We start from the raw sequence: 23,022 nt of genomic DNA, 5'->3' as shown, positions 1-23,022 counted from the left end.
ATAAGTGACCCCCAATGTGAACCAGTAAATCTAAGTTGTAAGATATGAACTTCTTTCTAACGTTCAAAACATGCAAAACCATTTGAAGTGTAATGTTAGCCTATCTCATCTTAGAGCCCTAACATAAAAACTTTCAAATGCTTTGATCTATGAAATTGGAAAGAACAGGACTCTATTTTGGGAGCAAAGACAGACAAAACTAGAATTGTTTCCTTATAGTGGAAAATAATTAAATAAATTCTCAGGCTTTGTATAGAGAATTAAGCATGAACATTATAATACAAATAAACCTGGCTTTATTTAAATAAAGGACTGATAGGAAATACTTTGCATGTATTTTACTTTTTGATGTTGGCTACAGATACCTTCAAATCTCAAAGGATTATTACAGACCAATTTAACAGAAACAAGGAGAAAAGTCTGAATAAAGCAACCCCATTCTTGTTCAGTTCTAATGTATTTTGCAGGGAAACGGGCAACCTTCCGTAGCCACAATTGATTAGTAGTGTCTTTTTGACATTCTTAGACTTCCTGCTAAAAGGTCAGGCTTTAGGCATTCAGGGAGGCTATCCTAGGAATGAGTCTTAAAAAATGATTAAATGCATGTCTTGAAAGCCTTTCCAAACATTTACTGCAATGCAATAAGGAGAGTAAAGTTCAATTGCATTCTTAAATCACAAGGATATCATATATAAAGAGAAAGAAAATCTTGAAATTAACTACTGACATGGAGTAACTGTTTATTGTCATTATAATACCTAGCGTTGATCTGATTTTAACTTGTAAATAACAAGCAACACAACACAAAGAAAATCATTTTAGGTTAAAAATATATACATTATGTATGTATTTGCTACAGTAAAAAATGTTTAATCCAGTATGAATATGAATGAGGGTTATGTGCATGCAATTGACTGGCGCCCTTGCCCTTGTTCTCAGTCTTGAGCTATCAAGAAATTCTGTGGTCCACCACAACTCTAAAGTGGATTAAATAGGTTTGAGAAAATTATGTTATCGTGTAAAGGTTTGAAAATTTACAAGATAACTGATTGTATGTGCTACAGATTTGTGAGGAAATTCCTCTTACTGGTGCAGAAAGTTTTCAGAGAAATTGAGATGCTCATTAAACTTTGTTTTTGGATAAATACTGTTCATTGGTATGTGATACATGCTGCTGCCTTAATACTCGATATTACTCTAAATTGCCTACGCTGGCAATTTCTCTATAGAAGTTTAAAGGTTCTGCCAGTGCTCCTCTCAGTGCTCTCCTTTCTCCCCACATGCTGAAACCTTGGTGGTTAAGTTAACATCTGACAGAAAATTGACCCAGCATGACAGAGGGGGTATATACACAAGTGTGTCATAGGTGTAGGTACACAGACTGAATAGAAGTGGAAAGGAGTTGCATCCAAAAAAACAACTTCAATATTGGGCACGTAAAATTACAGATAAATATTACCTTGGGGGGAGGAAAGGTACATACAGTATTTTCATTTCGGTCATGGTGTTTTTGTGCAAACTGAATTTTTTGCTCAGAATAAAAGTACTAAAATAAACTGAATTCAATAGACTTCAAAATGGATGAGTATGCCTATGAAATCAAAAGATTAGAAAACAAAGTTTAAATTTGTTTCACTAGGAATACAGCATGAAAACATCAGCTTATTTACCTTTTCATTGAAGTTTGACTGCTTTAGCCCATTATAGTGATATACAGGAAATGAATCTGGTATTCCAGAATCCTAAAATGTAGAATACATTTGTTAAATGTACATGTAATTAAAATACTGAACACTAATGTAAGGCTTTAAAAGGAAGATACAAATTATTAAGATCCGATATTATTACAAACATAAGTGGTGAGGTATCAAAAAGTAGCTGCAATTAGCGTCATTGAAATGTACATAATGGTAACCATAAAACAAAAATCTCTTAAAAATTTCAACAGAATTTCTACAAAAAGTACAACGACAAAGTGGTTAGTCTACATCATGCTCAATAAAATTTGCTATTTCAACAATTATGTACTATATGCAATTCTAATTTACTGGTACAATACTTACTAACTGGCTGCAAACCACAGCATTTAACAGTAGGGTATTACCAAAACACTAAAACAGTAATGGAAGTAATATCATTTTGATATTTTGTTTTAGTCAGCTACCTGTTCTGGAAAAAATTCTTGAAGGAATGGTCCCAGCAATATGATACCCAGGCCTTCAGGGTCTAACTTACTCTTCATGAGATTAACACTGAGAAGACAAAAATAAATATATAATTTGTACAATATTACTAGAACATAATGCAGCATTGCTTAGATCCAGGAATAACATCCAACTCTGTGATACATCATGCTAATTGCCCTTCAAATGTTAAGCAGTCTGGATCAAATTTTTTGGCAGCACGACAAGTTACTATTTTAATGTTCTTATTCCGATGATGGTTTTACACAGTATTTCCTTTTAGAGACAGGCCTCTTAAGGTTTGCTCAGCTCAGTTACAGTTCTAAAGATAGTAAGTAAACCTGTAAAAGCAAAAACGAAGAATTGGCATTTTTAATTACAAACGAGTTGATTACTTTGTGTAATGTGTCTAGAAAGACTGGAAATTTAAAATTGAATATTGGGTTGTGTACAAAAACATTACATTTAATGATAATTTAACCATTTATCATCATAATTATTACAGTAAGGCTGGATCCATTTTTAAAGTAGCAATTCTAAATTAGAGTAGTTAATTCTGAAGCTCTATTAAAAACAGCTAAAAATACACCTGACACAGGACTATATTGGAAGTAATGACAAATGTCAAAGCATAAAATAAGAACAAAAAATGCTAACATAACATTGTTTTTTGTTACTACATTCTTTTAAAATACAGTATATTCATTATCCATGCTTGGCCCCAACAGAATGGCAAGAGAACTGTAAAATTACAAAACGATTAACATTGTACACAAAGAGAAAGGGAGAACATTTTATTGAACTTGTGCAACTAATAGGCAAGAAACAAATTCATCTCTGTCTGACTAGGTTATAGAAATAACCAATGTGTCTTATTCATAAAGCATTCAATTGTGTGCAATCCAAACAAAAAATTGGGTACTTAATTATATAAAGTATTTAAAATCATTAAATGCACTCAGATGAAGGATTATGGATTGATATATCAGTATCACAACTTTGTCCTGAGCAGTGATAATGTATTTTATTTTTTAAGTTCAAAAATGTTATTACATGCACAGTCTGTGGCATGTCTACAGAGCCTCATTTGCAACAACAACAACATTTATTTATATAGCACATTTTCATAAAAAAAGTAGCTCAAAGTGCTTTACATAATGAAGAAAAATAAAAGACAACATAAAATAAAACAAGACAACATTAGTTAACATAGAAAAAGAGTAAGGTCCGATGGCCAGGGGGGACAGTCCCAAATGAAGCCATAAGGAAGCGCAGGATTTCAATATAACACAAAAGGCAATTAAAAAGTGTTTTAAACACCTTATCCACCTGGCAATATTTTCAGTTATTCCAGCTACCCAGATTGTGTGCAGCAAAATAAAATACACAAATAACAGCTTAAAAAAAAAAAAAAAAATTCAGTGAAGGTGCATTTCCTTTCATTTAAGTACTTTATTTAATTAAATCTGTAATGCACCACGGAGAAAACATTTTCCAATAATGTTATCAAGAATGAACCTACACATCATATTTAAGAGAAAAGGAAACTGAACAAACGTGTTTTTATATACAAATTACTTACTATACAGGTAACAACATGGATAGCTGAGATATAATATGAAAGTAAGAATAAAACCAGTGGTTGATATCATACAAATTATCATCATTACTAAAACATAATGATGTCACATTTTAGAAATCTGTGGATTTGAATAAAATAATGGAGAAGGTTAAAAGACTACTGAAATAAGACTGAACGTGTCATTTTTTTAATCCAAAAATAGTCTGGCAAGTTTAAGATCAAAATTCAAAACAAAATGCATAAATGAAAAACTAAGATATGAGAATGTTAAAACATATAAACAAACTAGTGTTAGTGTACAGAACAATTAAAAAAACAAATCGATTCTACAACCATATGTGAAACCAATATGCTAATCAACAAAAGTAACTTCAGTGTTCACCTGACAAATCATTTTCAAATAAATAAGATATACTTCAACATTGTGTTTCTAGGATTGGGGCTTATAAGACGTAACAGAAAATCTGAGGCATCACCAAATTGAAAAATATCTGCATACATTTAAGAAAGATAAAACAAAGTTCTCTCTACTATTCATTTAATCTTGAGCATTTCAAATTTGGCACTGACTACTGTACTCATTTTAGGATATTCTGAGGAATCTACAATTATTCATTAGGCATCTTTTATTTTGATAACCCAAGCATATGTCAAAAAACATTTATGTATATATTGCAATATGTACTCGTATCTGTGTTTTACAGGAATATTTATGGACATTTATGAAAATTGTATTATTGTTGTGTACAAATATACACAACATTTTTAACAGTCACGGGCACACCTAATACTGCATATGGAAAGCCCCAGAATAACTGTAAAATAAAAAAATAGGAGGAAGCGAGGAACTCTGAATTCATACAGCATTAAAGTTTATTATATATGATGTCCCAAAAGTGAAATGGGCAAGGGCATCTGAAAGAAAACAGGAGGGTATGTGATATGAAGAATCAATTAGTGCTAACCTAAAAGGTTACACAGAAATCCAACCCTCTAACTAGAGGGAGACAGAAAAGCTATAGAAGACCATAAAGAGGCTACAACAAATGGCAGTGGCAGCACATGGTCCCCAGCTGTGAAAGCTTCATCTTTAAATGTGAAAATATATTGAAGGCAACCCCACTTGGGCATAAAAGCTCTATTTCACTTATTGATGCTGCTGCAGTCTGTATTAGGCAAATTTAAACAAAATACATTGTGTAGCAATACAGAAAAACCATCACTTGAGCTTGCATTTACTAACATAATCTTAAACACTTATATTTTGTATTAAAAAGCTTACATGGTGGAATATATTAGAATGGTAAAGTATATTACTGTTCTTAAACAAATGAGTATCATTCAAATATGGATGAAATTGCCCAGTTAAGCTCAAGCACAATAAATATATGCAATCCACTAAACCTATATTCTAAGATTTTTTTGCTTGTAAAATGACATATACATCGTTCTAGATGCTCTTTAAAGCTATTATGGATAAGCTTCATGTTTTGTATGAGCATAATTTCTAGCTTTTGTTTTAAATAGCACATTGTTATGTTATATTGTATGAATGGCATTTAGCTTTGCTAAGTTAGATGTAAAAAAAACAACACATCACTCATCCAGGATTACTGTGCAGCACAGTCTGATCATAAAGGTGTTTTGCACACAGTAGAAAACAACATAGCACTGAAAGGAGCTACATGTACAGAGTTCAAAAAGCCAGTACTATTTTTCAGACTTCTCTGTTAAACGTGATGCCACTTACTGGATGATACTCTTTCAAAGATTAAATATACTATCTCTACTCCAGTACTGTCAGCAGCTTTGTGTTCCTTTTAAGGCAAGGATATGTTGGGATACCATGCAAACTCCTCAGGCCTCATTTATATAACTTTAACTTGCATGATATAGAGCAGGGGTGTCGAACTCCAGTTCTGGAGGGCCGCAGTGGCTGCAGGTTTTCATTCTAATCACCTTCTTAATTAATGACCTGTTTTTGCTGCTAATTAACTTCTTTTGCCTTAGTTTTAATTAACTCGACTCAGACCACTTAGTTCTTTCTATTTCCTTAATTAGCAGCCAAACAATAATGAGACACAAAACGAGCATACAGGTGACCAGCTAACCACATTATCTGAACATAAAGGTGAGGGTCTCAGTAAGGTTGATCTCTCAGGTCAATAATCAGAAACAGAAAATCAACAGTTTGGGAAATGTCTGCTGTAGCAAAATGAGAGCAGCAGCAAGCTGTGGAATTAAGTAACGGGATTAATTAACAGCAAGAACTGGCTTCTCATTAAGAAACTGGTTGGAGTCTGAAACCCCAGTTTAGCTGGTCATCTGTTGGCTCATTTCACGTCTCATTTCTGTTTGGCTGCCATTTAATGAAGAAAAGAATAAATTGAGAGGATTGAATCCTTAAAAACAGGGCTATTAAAATTCAGGGGAAAGGAGTTAATTAGCAGTGAAAACTGGTCTCTGATTAGGAAAAGGGTTAGAATGAAAACCTGCAGCCACTGCAGCCCTCCAGGCCTGGAGTTCGACATCTGTGATACAGAGTGTGAAAATACACATATGCCAAAATACGTAAACCAAAAAAAAAAAAATCAGATTTCTAAAACCTGGCATACATACATTTCTATGCAATTTACCTTTTATAAATCACAATCATGTTGTAAATTCGTCAAAGACCGTCTAATTCCACCCTGAAACCATATATGGATCATGCTAATCAACCTTATCAATCAATGTTGTAGACTTTCATTGACCGGTAAAGCAGCCTCCTTCATGATGTATCCAGTTATGTGAGAAAAAAATTCTTGTCTCAAAATTGGAGGTACGCAAAGAACCTTTATTTGGTGCCCTAAGCACGGTTGTCAGCAATAAGCACAAATATGCTGCACTAGCCAACCTGCGGCGTAGCATACGCCGCATAATTATGTATTGATGGGTGAACACTCCCTGAAAGACACAGTTGTCAAAATGGGGTTGGTTTTGAGGATACGACTGTAGGTGAATGAAAAGATAGAACTCTGGAGAGAGCAACATACAATACAGCATGTTACACGCTGCATACAGCGATTCACATCGAAGCATAGACACTGCTAAGACCATACGATACCCCTCGCAAACTGTTCTACACACTGCATACAGCGATTCACACCCGTGACAAATATGATTCTTCATAGATGGTGTGGTCGTGTCCACCCTCACTCTCGAAGCATACACACTGCCTGGTCATGTGCCCGCTCGCAAGAGCAACTAACAGAGACCCGCCCACCAACTGTAAGACCATGGGATACCCCTCGCAAACTGTTCTACACGCTGCATACAGCGATTCACATCCGCGACAAACATGCTTCTTCAGAGGTGCATGTGGGCTGTAGCAGAGACAAACGCGAATGACGCCCTGCTCTGTGAGTTGCTGCGTCCGAGTTGGTGGGCGTGGCTGTGCGAGTTGTCGTCGTATCCAATGACGCCGTGTTTTGTGAGTTGCGTCCGAGTTGGTGGGCGTGGCTCTGTGTGTTATCGTCGTATCCAATGGTCTTAGAGTTGGTGGGTGTGGCTCCTTCCTACGTGCTTCCATGGGTGTCTTGCTTGCGCTGGCGGCAGCTTAGTGAATTATTTATATAGATGGTAACATTTTAAAAAGTTTACTTGAGATTTTTGCAAATTTGTTAAAAATAAAAAAATTGAGAAAGCACATGTACATAAGTATTCACAGCCTTTGCCATGAAGCTCAAAATTGAGCCGAGGTGCATCCTGTTTCCCCTGATCATCCTTGAGATGTTTCTGCAGCTTAATTGGAGTCCACCAGTGGTAAATTCAGTTGATTGAACATGATTTGGAAAGGCACACACCTGTCTATATAAGGTCCCACAGTTGACAGTTCATGTCAGAGCACAAACCAAGTATGAAGTCAAAGGAATTGTCTGTAGACCTCCGAGATAGGATTGTCTCGAGGCACAAATCTGGAGAAGGTTACGGAAAAATTTCTGCTGCTTTGAAGGTCCCAATGAGCACAGTGGCCTCCATCATCCATAAATGGATGAAGTTCGAAACCACCAGGACTCTTCCTAGAGCTGTCCGGCCATCTAAACTGAGCGTTCGGGGGAGAAGGGCCTTAGTCAGGGAAGTGACCAAGAACCCGATGATCACTCTGTCAGAGCTCCAGAGGTCCTCTGTGGAGAGAGGAGAACCTTCCAGAAGGACAACTATCTCTGCAGCAATCCACCAATCAGGCCTGTATGGTGGAGTGGCCAGACGGAAGCCACTCCTTAGTAAAAGGCACATGGCAGCCTGCCTGGAGTTTGCCAAAAGGCACCTGAAGGACTCTCAGACCATGAGAAAGAAAATTCTCTGGTCTGATGAGACAAAGATTGAACTCTTTGGTGTGAATGCCAGGCGTCACGTTTGGAGGAAACCAGGCACCGCTCATCACCAGGCCAATACCATCCCTACAGTGAAGCATGGTGGTGGCAGCATCATGCTGTGGGGATGTTTTTCAGCGGCAGGGACTGGGAGACTAGTCACGATAAAGGGAAAGATGACTACAGCAATTGTACAGAGACATCCTGGATGAAAACCTGCTCCAGAACGCTCTTGACCTCAGACTGGGGCGACAGTTCATCTTTCAGCAGGACAACGACCCTAAGCACACAGCCAAGATATCAAAGGAGTGGCTTCAGGCCAAATCTGTGAATGTCCTTGAGTGGCCCAACCAGAGCCCAGACTTGAATCCGATTGAACATCTCTGGAGAGATCTTAAAATGGCTGTGCACTGACGCTTCCCATCCAACCTGATGGAGCTTGAGAGGTGCTGCAAAGAGGAATGGGAGAAACTGGCCAAGAATAGGTGTGCCAAGCTTGTGGCATCATATTCAAAAAGACTTGAGGCTGTAATTGCTGCCAAAGGTGCATCGACTAAGTATTGAGCAAAGGCTGTGAATACTTATGTACATGTGATTTCTCAGTTTTTTTATTTTTAATACATTTGCAAAAACTCAAGTAAACTTTTTTCACGTTGCCATTATGGGGTGTTGTGTGTAGAATTCTGAGGAAAAAAATGAATTTAATCCATTTTGGAATAAGGCTGTAACATAAAATGTGGAAAAAGTGATGCGCTGTGAATACTTTCCGGATGCACTGTATATAGTCCAGTCAAGCTCAGCCCAAAGTATCAACATAGAATCTGCATACAAACAACATACAGAAAGAGAAGAATGGAGAAAAATGAGATTTCGGAAAGCTGTTTCATTGTTCTTTGTGAACATCTTGACAAAATTCAGAAGGATCACATGTTTATATGCCCTCAACTAGTGATGAGCAAAACAGTATACACAAAACTGAACTAGCAGTAAAAACCAGTGGTGCACTTCATAAAAATAGTTGTGTAATAATTTGTGTGCATTTCAAACAAGAAAAAAAAGCATTTAGTTTTTGTCAGGCACGTTTTCATGCATTAATTCTGCATGCATCTACTAGTTATTTACTATTTAAATAAAGATTCATAGTTTAAAAAAAAAGAAGAAAAATCACAGTAAGTGTGCATATCCTCAGCTAGAGTAAGGGGGTAGCTATGCAATTGGTGGGGTGAGGGGAGGGGTGGCGTTATTTGGTTTCGGCAGTGGGGAAATTTCATGCAGCGAGGTTTTCCTTTGGAGAAAACACAATCTGTGTTATGTGTGGGGTGCTATAATGTGTCTCCGTGCGGAAAATATATAGCATGTCTCATTTTTAAAAAATTTACTGCACTCAACTGCAGTTAAATGAATGAGTTATAATTAGAACTAATTTTATAAGTAGCTACAGATTACATTTTACACGGCTGCAGAAAAGAACACAGGTAAACCATGCAAGTGTGAACAAGGCATTAGGGAGCAATACTCCATTGGAGGAAAACTTGGAGCAAGAATTAGGTCAGGAGATTGATGAAATTATCTTACATTTGACATGGAAGGCACTAGGAAAGCAAACACAGAGTTAACAATTAAGTGTGACTGTATTTGGGCATCTTTTAATCAGGTTATAAGAAAAATAATGTAGTAATCACAAATTTGATTAAATTTATCTGTTTGTAGATAACCCTCCATACTGTGGAATTTTCACCTTTAAATTTGTTTCAAGATGCTTTGTAATCCTTCAATGTTTTATAGGCATCGATATTTTTTCTTTGAGGGCCTCTAGAAGTCCAGAGCAGATTCCTTATCTTAACTCAAACGTCGACCATTCAGACTAAACATTTATAGCTGCCTTTGATGCCATCTGAGACAAACTGTAATTATTCTGGAACATGACTGTAAAATGAGGAAATACTAACTTGTTCTACTTGAGGAAATTACATTACTGTTGATTGAACAATTGCAAAAGGAACTACGTTCATCCATTACTTTACCTGCTTGTCATGTTCAATCCTGTAATTCTACTTATTCCACAAGTAACATCACATCAATAGCACTAAAATGAGCTTCATGTTAGAACATTCCCTTGGAAATCCCATCAGTATCTGTCTCTTGATACTCTTGACTAGTGATGAGCGAGCCCTGCTGAAATTGCTTCACCTCAAATTTGGGAAAATCACAAAAATGTTCATAAACTTTGATGCATTCCGTGAAATGCATTGAAATCAATGGGCAAGGAAGAACTGAATTAGTTCTGAATGGATTAAATTGGTGCAACAGTCTTTTACTTTAAGGGAAAAGTCTGTCAACTATGCTGGACCGATTATTGTGGCCAAATATGTGATCTGAGTCACAGTGTGTACTGTATTTTCTGATGAGGAGGAGGGAGGGCTCCTTTAAGTCTTGTTTTGATATCTTGCTGGGTACATGGCTGATGCGCATGCATAATTAGCCATGCGGTGCTGTCAGCCAGCCCATACAGATCAGTGTTATATATACGGTGGCAGTAATCGAATACTACAAGTTATTTGTTTATTAATCTGGCATTATTTCTGAACCTTTGCAGCTTTCTCACTCATTTTTACCTTTTCAAGTTCACTAATGATCCACATACAACAACTCAAGAGCCCTGGGGGTTGAATGGACCGCAAATGGAAGAAACGTGTGTGGTTAGAAAAGGGGAAAAATATCACACAGCACTGTGAAGCACTTTGGTGAGCACAATGTTGAGGGAGGGAGCAGTTTTAAGACATATCAAGAGAAACTTCCTTTCATTGTGTGTTAGCAATCCAGCAATAGCCACATCGGCAACAATCTTATAAGTAGACAAGCATTAAAGTTCTGTGTGTGGCTGGCACAGCTCTGTGATGTCATGCTGACTTCACAAAGCATCACGGGGTGTTTGGGGAAAAATGATGTTCATCTAAGCTTGCCAAATAGCAAATTTGCAGGAGAAAAAAGCTTTGGCGAATTTCTCCAATCAACACTAGTGTCCACTGTATGCTGTATTTTGTTAGCTAACAGCCATTGCTTCTTCCCAGTTGTGGGATATGGCTGGCTGTTCATCCCGGCCAATACCCCCAGGCTGCCAGATGGAGCCCTCCCTACAGCATGGAGGTGCCCCGAATGCCAGCAGGGAATTATGGACATTGGAGTTTTCCTTCACAGCCCTGCTGGATACTATGGGGGCCGCCAGAGGATGCTGCAGGGAGGCATAAGGACTAGTATATTACCTATAACCCGGAAGTACGTCTTAGTCACAGCGACAGAGGGAATGACACACTTCAGGGATGAAGAAGAGGAGTTTTTACCTGACCCGGAAGTGCTGGGAAGTCACATGGACTGAGGGATCAGAAGCACTTCCGGGTCAAGTACTATAAAGGATTGTGGGAGATCCCAGACGGACAAGCTGAGTCGGGAGGAAGGGTGGCAACACGTCTGGGAGTGGAGGATTGTTTATTGATTATTGATTTGTGTTTATTTATTGAGTATTGTGGAGTGGAGGGTGCTTTGTGCACTGTATTATTATAATAAAGTCAATTATTGGACTTTTACCTGGTGTCTGGCGTCTGATCCGAGGGTTCAAGGGAGAGATAGCGCCCCCTATCTGTCACAGTATATAAGTGTCCATTTTTCTTTTTTGTTTAGTTATTATTTTGCACAGTAAGCTGGCTCCCTTCTCTAAGGTAGACTCTTGCTTAGCACTCAATATGCTCCAGCATTTGCAAACCTGAACTAGACTATGGGTTGATAATAGATGGATATAAGTGACAATTTACTCAAATAAAAAGAAATATGAATTTGAGGTATAAAAACACTATTAACTCTAAGAAGAAAAACAGAACTAAATATGAAGCAGCAAAGACATGAATACATATATATGAAGTCCTACAGCCCTTCTCACCCACTCAGGTGTAAGGCATCAGGTAATACCAACTCTGCGTGGCATCAAATCTCAATACATACTCTTTTTAGGTGGTGCTCCTCACTGGTGCTTCCCACCTCATACTAATTTACTAATTCCTAGTGACTAAGAAAACAATAAAAAGTGTTGTTTTGTTCTGATTGCTTTAGAGCTCTTCACTTATAATGGTCTACTTTAAAATATTGTTTTGTAACACTTGATTCAAAACAGACCCCAGACTGATGTTTAAATCAGTAATATTGACCTATTTTGTATTTCACTTTGGGTAAAAGCATTTGCTAAGTAAATGAATATGAAATCTAAATAACCTGCATTATCATTGGTATCCATGGTCATAACAAATTAAATGCTCCTTTACAGCTAGTCCCTTTTCTGGTGGTATCTATGAAGACATAGCATAGCTGGGTATGGTCAACCCTTGGGCTTGAAAAATGATTGAGCTAGACTTTCATTTGTAATAATCTGAGTATATTATATCTGGGTTGTTTGAGAGAACATCAACAAATGATATTTTAGAAGGTCATAACATTTTGCATGGTTTACCAGGCATTTTCCTTGGCTTTGATCAGACATATGGCAAGCAGAAAAATTGGTAGGTCAATGTTCATAGGATTTATGACTCTGCTTTAATCTTGTACACAACCCAGGAATTAATCGGGTAATTACTAGTATAGAATCTAGAGACGTGTCCGGAGGCAGGCGGAGAGGAGAGGAGGAAGGTAAAGAGAGTGGAACTGAGGGTAGGAACTTTAAATGTAGGCAGTATGACTGGTAAGGGGAGAGAGTTAGCAGATATGATGGAGAGAAGGAAGGTTGATATATTGTGCGTGCAAGAGACTAATTGGAAGGGGAGTAAGGCCAGGTGGATCGGAGGTAGATTCAAATTGTTCTATCATGGTGTGGATAGGAGGAGAAATGGAGTAGGGGTTATTCTGAAGGAACAGTATGTTAAGAGTGTTATGGAGATGAAAAGAAAGAGTGTCAGACAGAGTAATGATTATGAAGCTGGAAATTGGAGGTGTGATGATGAATGTTGTTAGTGCATATGCCCCGCAAGTTGGGTGTGCAATGGATGAGAAAGAAGATTTTTGGAGTGAGTTGGATGAAGTGATGAACAGTGTACCCAAAGGACAGAAAGTGGTGATTGGAGCGGATTTCAATGGGCATGTTGGTGGAGGGAACAGAGGAGACGAGGAGGTGATGGATAGGTATGGTGTCAAGGAGAGGAATGAAGAAGGTCAGAGGATAGTGGATTTTGCCAAAAGAATGGATATGGCTGTGGTGAATACATATTTTAAGAAGAAGGAGGAACATAGGGTGACGTGCAAAAGTGGAGGAAGATGAACACAGGTTGATTACATCCTATGCAGAAGAGTCAATCTGAAGGAGATTGAAGACTGCAAAGTTGTGGCAGGGGAAAGTGTAGTTAAGCAGCATAGGATGGTGGTCTGTAGGATGACGTTAGAGATCAAGAAGAGGAACAGAGTGAGGGCAGAGCCAAGGATCAAACGGTGGAAGTTGAAAAAGGAAGACTGCAAGGTTGAGTTTAGGGAGAAGGTGAGACAGGCACTGGGTGGTAGTGAAGAATTACCAGACAGTTGGGAAACTACAGCAGATGTAGTAAGGGTGACCTTCCTGGATAGAGGAAGGAAGAAAAGGAAACCTGGTGATGGAATGGGGATGTACAGGAGAGTATACAGAGGAAGAGGATGGCAAAGAAGTCGGATTGTCAGAGAGATGCAGAAAGTAGACAAGAGTATAAGGAGATAAGGCACAAGGTGAAGAGAGAGGTGGCGAAGGCTAAAGAAAAGGCGTATGATGAGTTGTATGAGAGGTTGGACACTAAGGAGGGAGAAAAGGACATGTACCGCTTGGCTAGACAGAGGGACCGAGCTGGGAAAGATGTGCAGCAGGTTAGGATAATAAAGGATAAAGATGGAAACATACTCACAAGCAAGGAGAGTATGTTGAGCAGATGGAAAGAGTACTTTAAGAGGCTTATGAATGAAGAGAACGAGAGAGAGAAAAAGTTGGATGATGTGGAGATAGTGAATCAGGAAGTGCAATGGACTAGCAAGGAGGAAGTAAGGACAGCTATGAAGAGGATGAAGAATGGAAAAGCCGTTGGTCCAGATGACATACCTGTGGAAGCATGGAGGTGTTTAGGAAAGATGGCAGTGGAGTTTTTAACCAGATTGTTTAATGGAATCTTGGAAAGTGAGAGGATGCTTGAGGAGTAGAGAAGAAGTGTGCTGGTGATGATATTTAAGAATAAGGGGGATGTGCAGGACTGTAGTAACTACAGGGGGATAAAATTGATGAGACACAGCATGAAGTTATGGGAAAGAGTAGTGGAAGCTAGATTAAGAAGTGAGGTGAGGATTAGTGAGCAGAGCCAAGAAAGAGCACCAACAGATGCGATGTTTGCTCTGAGGGTGTTGATGGGTAAGTATAGAGATGGCCAGAAGGAGTTGCATTGCGTCTTTGTGGACCTGGAGAAAGCATATGACAGGGTGCTTCGAGAGGAGTTGTGGTATTGTATGAGGAAGTCAGGAGTGGCAGAGAAGTATTTAAGAGTTGTACAGGATATGTACGAGGGAAGTGTGACTGTGGTGAGGTCTGCGGTAGGAATGACGGATGCATTCAAGATGGAGATGAGATTACATCAGGGATCGGCTCTGAGCCCTTTCTTATTTGCAATAGTGATGGAAAAGTTGACAGAGGAAATTAGACAGGAGTCCCCATGGACTATGATGTTTGCTGATGACATTGTGATCTGTAGCGATAGTAGGGATCAAGTTGAGAAGACCCTGGAGAGATGGAGCTATGCTCTAGAGAGGAGAGGAATGAAGGTCAGTAGGAACAAGACAGAATACATGTGTGTAAATGAGAGGGAGGTCAGTGGAATGGTGAGGATGCAAGGAGTAGAGTTGGCAAAGGTGGAGGAGTTTAAATACTTGGGAACAACAGTACAGAGTAATGGGGATTGTGGAAGAGAGGTGAAAAAGAGTGCAGGCAGGGTGGAATGGGTGGAGAAGAGTGTCAGGATTGACTTGTGACAGACGGATATCAGCAAGAGTGAAAGGGAAGGTCTACAGGACGGTAGTGAGACCAGCTATGTTATATGGGTTGGAAATGGTGACACTGACCAGAAAGCAGAAGACAGAGCTGGAGGTGGCAGAGTTAAATATGCTAAGATTTGCATTGGGTGTGACTAGGATGGACAGGATTAGAAATGAGTACATTAGAGGGTTAGCTCAAGTTGGACAGTTGGGAGACAACATCAGAAAGGTGAGATTGCGTTGGTTTGGACATGTGCAGAGGAAAGATGCTGAGTATATTGGGAGAAGAATGCTAAGGACAGAGCTGCCAGGCAAGAAAAAAAGAGGAAAGCTAAAGAGAACGTTTATGGATGTGGTGAGAGAGGACATGCAGGTGATGGGTGTAACAGAATAAGGTGCAGAGGACAGAAAGATATGGAAGAAGATGATCCACTGTGGCAACCCCTAACGGGAGCAGCCCAAAGAAGAAGAAGAAGAAGAAGAAGACTAGTATATAATCTGCATGTGTGCAAGGGACATTGGTTATAAGCCTCCATTATTTTTTAAACTATTCCATTATATTGTCAAAGCAAGCCAAACTATGTCCTAAACACATTGTCTGCCAATGTACAGTATGTGTAATGTATTGATTCAGATGATGTAATATCCACCTTTCTTTGCTTTCTTATTTTTCTGAATGATTACAACTTGGATAGAATCCAGAAAGATGTACCTAAATGTGGACTGCTGAACACATTTTTTACCATGCTACACTTTGTGGAAACTCATCTGTGTTACTAGTGAGGATTAAGTATATAATGTAAGAACATACATTAAATATACATACATTAAAATGACCATTGTGTTTACTATATCCCATTGCTTTGGCTGTAAAGTGTTTTGAAACATGCAGACTTTTAGTTTTTAATAACTATAGTTATACTGTTATACACTGCTGAATGACCCAGTATGTGCAGCTTTATATTAGCATATGATTGTGGCTGCCTCAATTTGAAAGGTCTGTTTAACTTTGTTAATCTTAACTTTAATGCTTATAAAGCATTTATTGTCACTCTTATTAAACACTAAATTTGATTCTGATCCATGCAAACCTATTTCATTTCCTGCCATTAGTATGCCTTATTTATCTGATAACATGCACTCTGTTTGTAGGTTTTAAAGGCATATTACCAGTACTTCATTGATTTTACAATACAAGAAATTGAAATGCAGAGTAGCTATTAAATACAAAATCCACAAAACAGTTACTTATTTGGAATATTTGATTATATTGACAAATACTCCACAAAACTACTACTCAGTGTACAATATTTCTGAATACAAAAAAAAAACAAATACAGAGCAAAAGCTGTAATTAAACATTGAGCTCAATTTTTTTTAAAAATAATTTTTACAGTTACTTGTACTTGTAAGCTGATTTACAAGTAAGCTGACAACAACAGAAAATACAAAAACTGGGCATAAAATTTGTAGTACTCTGAAGAACTAATTAGGATATACAAGTTACTAATCTAGGCAAATCTGTACTAGTCATTTCTATAAAATACTGTATATACTTGTGTATAAGTTGGGTTTTGAAACCTGAAAAACTGAACATAAAATCAGACCCCGACTTATACGCCAGTTTAGAAATATGACACTTAAATTTTTTTTTTCCATCTTCTTGCTTCCTCCAATCTCGCATCAGTTTCTCAGACACATCAAATTTTCCTGCAGCAGCGCAGTTACCAATTTCTTTCGCTAATTCAGTGACTTTTCATTTAAAACCAGCTTAATATTTTCTCCTGATCGAACGCTCCATCGTAGATAAGGAATGTTCTTATGATGAAGGTGTATGAGGGTGTGAGATACAAAAAACACAAAACAGTGAAAATGTCCATTCAGAATAGTTCTGGTCTTACTGTGTGGTCACGTAGGCACAATACATAGAGAAAAAAAAAAAAAAAAAAAAGACAGTGTGCTCTGTAATTACTCTCTCAGGTGGGCGTTAGCATATTATATTCTCTTGGACCAACAATGTGAGTTTTCCACATTCGACTTATACAACCAACATTATAAAACACCAGAAATTATACAGTAACATCAAGCCCCGACATATGTAGGAGAACTTAAACGCGAGTATATACGGTACACCTGACAAACATCAAAACAAATAAAAATTTTATTTTGCAGTTCACATCATGCTACTCACTACAGAGCTAAAATTGACAAATCAGTTGTCATACACGCACATGGGAGGTAGTCAATGGGATTGGCTAAACCTGGTACACCGGATCAAAGGTTAACGGGATGCACTAATACCTCTTTTTTCTCGGACTCCGGTCCTCTGAACAGAAGCCTGCCTAAACTTAGACTCCAATTCCGGTTCTAGACCGCATCCTACTCCTGACTTCACTTCAGGTTCCATCCCTGTGGACACGCCCCTTCTTCCTCACCATCAATAAAAACTCACCACTTTGCTCTGTTACCCAGACCTGCTTTGGACACAGTCCTGAGTTTCTACGTTTATCGGATACTGCTTGATTTTTCCTTACAGGAATCTTTGAACTTATTGAGGTGGGACACCAAACCTTTTTCTTGTTTTTTTTTATATCTACCCACACAGTCTTTCATTACAATATGGAGCCATTACCTGAATAGGATCAATGTCTTTAAATAAGGAACTGCACAGAAACATATGTGGCAAGCAATTTGCTGGCTAGTGTTAATTTAATTTAGACATCTGTAGCTATATTTTGATAAGTAAGAATTCACATTACAGATATCTAATTTCATTTTGACTAGAGGGCATTGCAAGAATTGGAATTTAATAATAGGTATCTTACATTTAAATGTTAGTATACAAAATTTAGTGCTAAGTACCTGCTTTTGCTTTACTTTTGAATTACTGACTGATCTTATAGGGTGCAATTAAATGTGACACCAATAAGTATATAATATATATATATATATTAACATCTTTCTGTTAAATACAATCTTTTATTATAACTAAATTACACTGCGATTTCCAGTTAAAGAATGTAGCTACATTCTATAGTCTGTTTTAAATTTAACTAAATTTGAATATTTACTTTCCAAAACAATGAGTCAACCATTCTAATAAAACACGTCAATGAAACTCTTCTCCCTAAAACTGTACTTGTAATTAAGCCTGTTGCCAAGAAATGCTTATACTAAATAACTGAACTGACACAGCATATTTTTAAGGTGTGGGTTTGAAAAGATGCACCTAACAGTTTACAAAGGCATGCATCTAGAGTAATGTACATCCAGTGATAAATCTTTTTAAAATCACAGTCTGCTTACCTGTATTTTTAAATCAGTGTACAATGTAGCTCATGCCTTGCTACTTGAAGTCAGGATATTAACATACTTCTTGTATAGAGCAGCATTTCCCAACCCATGGGACTGTCTAGGTTATATTTTTTGGTTTGTTTAGTTTGCACTCTCTATTTTGATTAGCAGAACACTTCCAGATTATTTAGATACTATTGTTTTCATGGCAGTGTTAGGTATGTAAGGTGAAACAAAGTCAAAAATAAAAACAATCAATCAATTACAAGGTTAAAAGAATATGCTACTAAGAATAAATGCTTTAAGACATTTTACTACCTTGCATACAGTATTTCACTTTACCTTTACAAATGTTTACTTTTCATGCAACTGGTAAGACCTGAGCACCAATAAGTGTTGATGGTTTGTAAATGTCAGGCAATCTTAGTAATTACGGTCATACTACAGATGAGAGCTTATTTACTTGGACTAAGAAAAGTCTATAATTGAAGAGGTGCTGTTTTCCATATCCTGTTAATCAGGATCAGAAATTAAAAACTAAATTGAACAGGGCATGGAGGTATGATACAATTGGAAAATGTTGGAACAGTTTAACTGCCATTTTAGCTACAAAATAACTTTCTGGGATTTGGGTCTGCAAAATGAACTTTACACTTAATTTAGTTTCCAGGTTCTGTTTCTTTTACATAAAGGCTGTTTTTTCCTATTAAAATGATTCTTGACAGTTTCTCCAAAGATATTATATGGATAACTGTTTTCTTGAAGGAATTATTTAAAAGAAAAAAGTAATTTCTACCCGTATCTACTTAAATGTGCAACAATTCCAACAGTCACTTTAACAGGGACCCCTTTTTCTCTTGAATAACACATACTAAATTATTATGGAAACAATGTAAAAGATGACAAAATTAGTTTGGAATCTGTTGCATCAAATACTATAACCAAATATATAAAGAAGCATGAAGGAAGAAAATGTATTCAACCTCTGTTTTGGGAACAATATTTGTTAAAGATTATTTTTATGTAATCATAGACAAACTACCAAAATGCTCAGTAGTATACGTATTTGGGTTTTCACTTTGGTTATTTAAAATATTTAATTTTATTTCATTAAAGATTGCAATTACAAAAACCAAAACATTTTTAGGATATTATATTGCTAAAATTGTACTTCATCCAGAAATTATAAAAGAAATACTTACTATTCAGGCTCGGATACAAGGTCCAGTGCTTTCATTACATCTTCCAGTAATGTATCAGGAATAAATCCATTATCTGCAATAGGAAACAAAGTTATTTTTAAAATAAACTTCACATATAACTAGAATTCAAGAAAATGTCAGTAATCACAAAAAATGCTTTTACAAAAAAAAAATTACACTTTTTATTTATGTTTTATTTAAATGGCAAATCCTCCACCGAGCCCAAATAAATACTGTCAGAGTGTACGTTTATACATTTTAGAAAGAAAAGGTGAACATTTAAGATGTTTACATTTTACAATGTTGCTGTTCATGACAGTTCATTTTGGTAAAATGCATGTTTGAGAACTCTTTCTGTGAATACTCTTTTTTTTAAAGGTACTCATCACCAAAAATTATACATTCACAAGACCAGTGAACGTACTCTTTTACAGGATATCATTCTACAAATGGCAACTAGGTGTCTTAAGTAATGATTCCACTTGCAAATTCTTATTAGTTATGGATAATCAGCGAGTTTTCGTAATATGTAGAACTATCCAGATCCGGAACAGAACAAATTCAAATTGAAGTGTTTATCAATGAGGTGAAAACATGATTTTAGCATGCAAACATTCCAGGATCTCTCTACTGAAATCATTCCTCTTTGAGGAAGGCCGCAGAAGGGTGAAAAAATTGATTTCTTCACCTGTAGTAAAACTGCAATTTCCTACAGTAGTTTGTAAGTATTTTTTTTCTTTCTAAACTCAAAACTAATAGTGTGGTGCCCCAGACCCACAGCCTAGGCCCTCTTCCTGTATCCGAGGCACTGATAGTCATGACTGGGCCAAACTAGCGGCAAGTGAAGAGTCAAAGAAAAAAATGCATATGTGCAGTACAAATAAATAAATAATTTTAAAATTATAAATAATTCTCATTAGATGAAAACATAGTTACAGCAGCAGGGAGAGTCACCACCAAGACATTTATATTTAAAAGTCAGTGCAACCAAAAGGGGTCTGTTACAGAGTTCCAATCAATCAGGCCATCACGGGCTAACGAATAAAGACCCCAGCAACATTCACTAACAGTTCCTGTCGTCTCGTTGCCTCCAAAGCTCATCCCTTTCTTGACTAACCCTCCAACACCAGCTATGTCCTTGATCCTTTGCTGCTTCTCCAGAATTAATCAACTGCTTTGGTTCCCATCAATGACCATACCTTCAACGTTTCAGGACACCAACTTAGTTCCTTGAGCTCTTGGTTATAAGAGCTCCTTAAGCACACTTCATTCTCCTTTCTCTGTACTTTCCTCCTGCTACTGCTCCACCTGTTCCTCCCATTCAGAACTCAGTCTTCCTTTTTAACCCTTAAGAGTTATTTAGCATCCACCCCTCTGTCAGTTACTCAGGCGCATGGCGTTGTGCACTAGTCAACTCCATTTAAGCAGATTCACCTGTGACACCTCATATAGACTGAGGAATGGGGTGTCACAAATAGTGGAAATGACAATCAAGTTTCTCCTATGCATTCATAAAGTAACCAAGGAATTAGTAAGGAAGTACACATTAAACAATGACTTATCCACTAAAGGCTGCCTTCTGAAATTGCATTTAAAATACCTCCCTTTTCCTGAATATATGTTTAACGGATGTTACAAATGTGTCCAATTACAAGCACAGAACCTGCTGTGGTTATGAATGTAGAAATAAACTAAAATTTTTTTTGGACTAGCACAGGAAACCAATGGGAGTCTGGCTTTTTACAGAAGCGAAGGAATGCAAGCAAAAAGCAAGTAAGAGAAACAGACAGATGGACAGACATAGAACAGAATGTCAAAAACTGAGAAAATTAAAAAAAAAAAAAAAAAAAAAAAAAAAAAAACTTCTGACTTGTCAGTTATAGCCATACTGAGGCATTATGCAAACTTATTGCTGTAGTATTGTTTCTTGACACACTTTTACTGAATAATTCAGTAGATGAAAGTGTTAAGTGGAAACGTATCAATAAGAGGATGTGCAACATTATTCACAATGGTACCTTGGTTTTGCTGATGTTAAGTTGCAGACAATTCTTTCTGCACCAAGAAACAAAGTTCTCTACCTGACTCCTATACTGTCTCATCCCCTTTATTGATACACAGAATAAGTAAAGAATCATTGGAGAATTTTGGCAAGTGACATGACCAAATGTTATATTTATAGTTGTGGGTATACAGAGTAAAGAGAAAAGGAGATGGGGCTATTCCCTGAGGTGCTCCAGTGTTGCTCACATCCATATTAGAGAGACAGTCTGTGAGAGTCACAAACTATGATCTGCTGGACAGATAGTCCATTATCCAGGAAACCATAGGCTCATCCACCTGCACATTTCTGAGCTTACCTCTTAACAGATGACTGGATACTATTGAAGGTACTGGAGAAATCAAAAAACAATCTTCATGTACTGCCAGCTTTGCCTTGATGAGAAGAAATCTTGTGGAGCAGATAGATAATTGTATCCTTCACAGCAATCTTTATCCAATAGGCAGACTGTAGTGGGTCCAGGAGGTCTACAACAACAGAACTCCTACAGTCCAGGACCAGCCTCTCTAAGATCATGGTGTGAGATGTAAGTGCCATTGGTCTGGAATAATTAGTCACTTTTGTGGAACAGGAATAATGAAAGATCTTTTTGACAAAGTTAACATATTCTAGTGCTTCAGGAACAAACTGAATAGGTAGGTGGACGTGGATACCACAAAGCTGATCAGTACAGGCCTTAAAAACTCAAGGACTGACTCCATCTAACCAAGTGGCTTCCTCAGGTGACACCTCACTTTGTCTTCAATTATGGACAGTTCCATACTAATGGTCATAGGTGGACTCATCACTGGCCATTCCAGTTGAAGTAGTAGGCGTTGTTGCTGTAGTAGGGATAGTGGCCATTGGAAGATGGTAGGAGTAGAAAAGACAATTAAAAAATTGGTTCAGGTTGGCTTTGCCACATGCCCGAGCTCTGAATTGCTTTAGTCCAGTAATTATGCCTAGTCTATTCCAGACATCTTTCATGTTATTCTGAGGTTTTTTTTAGCCTTTCAAGCTTCCTTTCCTTCAGCAATTGTTGTGTATCTTTCAGAGGCTCTTTGTGACATGATTTGAATGCCATATTTTTCCAATTCTGAAGACGTAAAACTTAATACAGTCTGTGATGCAGTGACTGAGTCCTTCAATATCATTCCAATGTGACACATCATTTCAATCTGTCATTTGCAAGCTGTCATTCAGAGTCATTTCAGCTTCCCGACTCCATTTCCTCCAGGTGGTAACAGGATTGCTGTCTAATAACAGGCTTGTAATTAGAAAGATGATAAATCAGGCTCTGGACAGATCTGCTAAACGATGGCAGAAGATTACACTTAAAGGCATCATT

At 37.4% G+C, this 23,022-nt stretch overlaps 1 protein-coding gene across 3 annotated transcripts in view; it reads right to left on the bottom strand.

The window, feature by feature from the left end:
- The window catches only part of mindy3 (MINDY lysine 48 deubiquitinase 3), a 196,322-nt gene that overhangs the window by 4,683 nt on the left and 168,617 nt on the right, over window positions 1-23,022 (bottom strand). For all 3 annotated transcript variants that reach the window (XM_051935919.1, XM_051935918.1, XM_051935920.1), the window contains 3 exons: window positions 19,634-19,706; window positions 2,165-2,252; window positions 1,671-1,742 (listed from right to left, as the gene is read on the bottom strand). In XM_051935919.1, the coding sequence (XP_051791879.1) occupies window positions 1,671-1,742; window positions 2,165-2,252; window positions 19,634-19,706 (233 nt within the window). The remainder of the gene's footprint in view (window positions 1-1,670; window positions 1,743-2,164; window positions 2,253-19,633; window positions 19,707-23,022) is intronic.

This window comes from Erpetoichthys calabaricus, chromosome 13 (assembly GCF_900747795.2).
Source record: "Erpetoichthys calabaricus chromosome 13, fErpCal1.3, whole genome shotgun sequence".
NCBI lineage: Eukaryota > Metazoa > Chordata > Cladistia > Polypteriformes > Polypteridae > Erpetoichthys > Erpetoichthys calabaricus.
The sequence above is the reverse complement of the archived record's forward strand: the minus strand, read 5'-3'. Positions and strand labels throughout refer to the sequence as shown.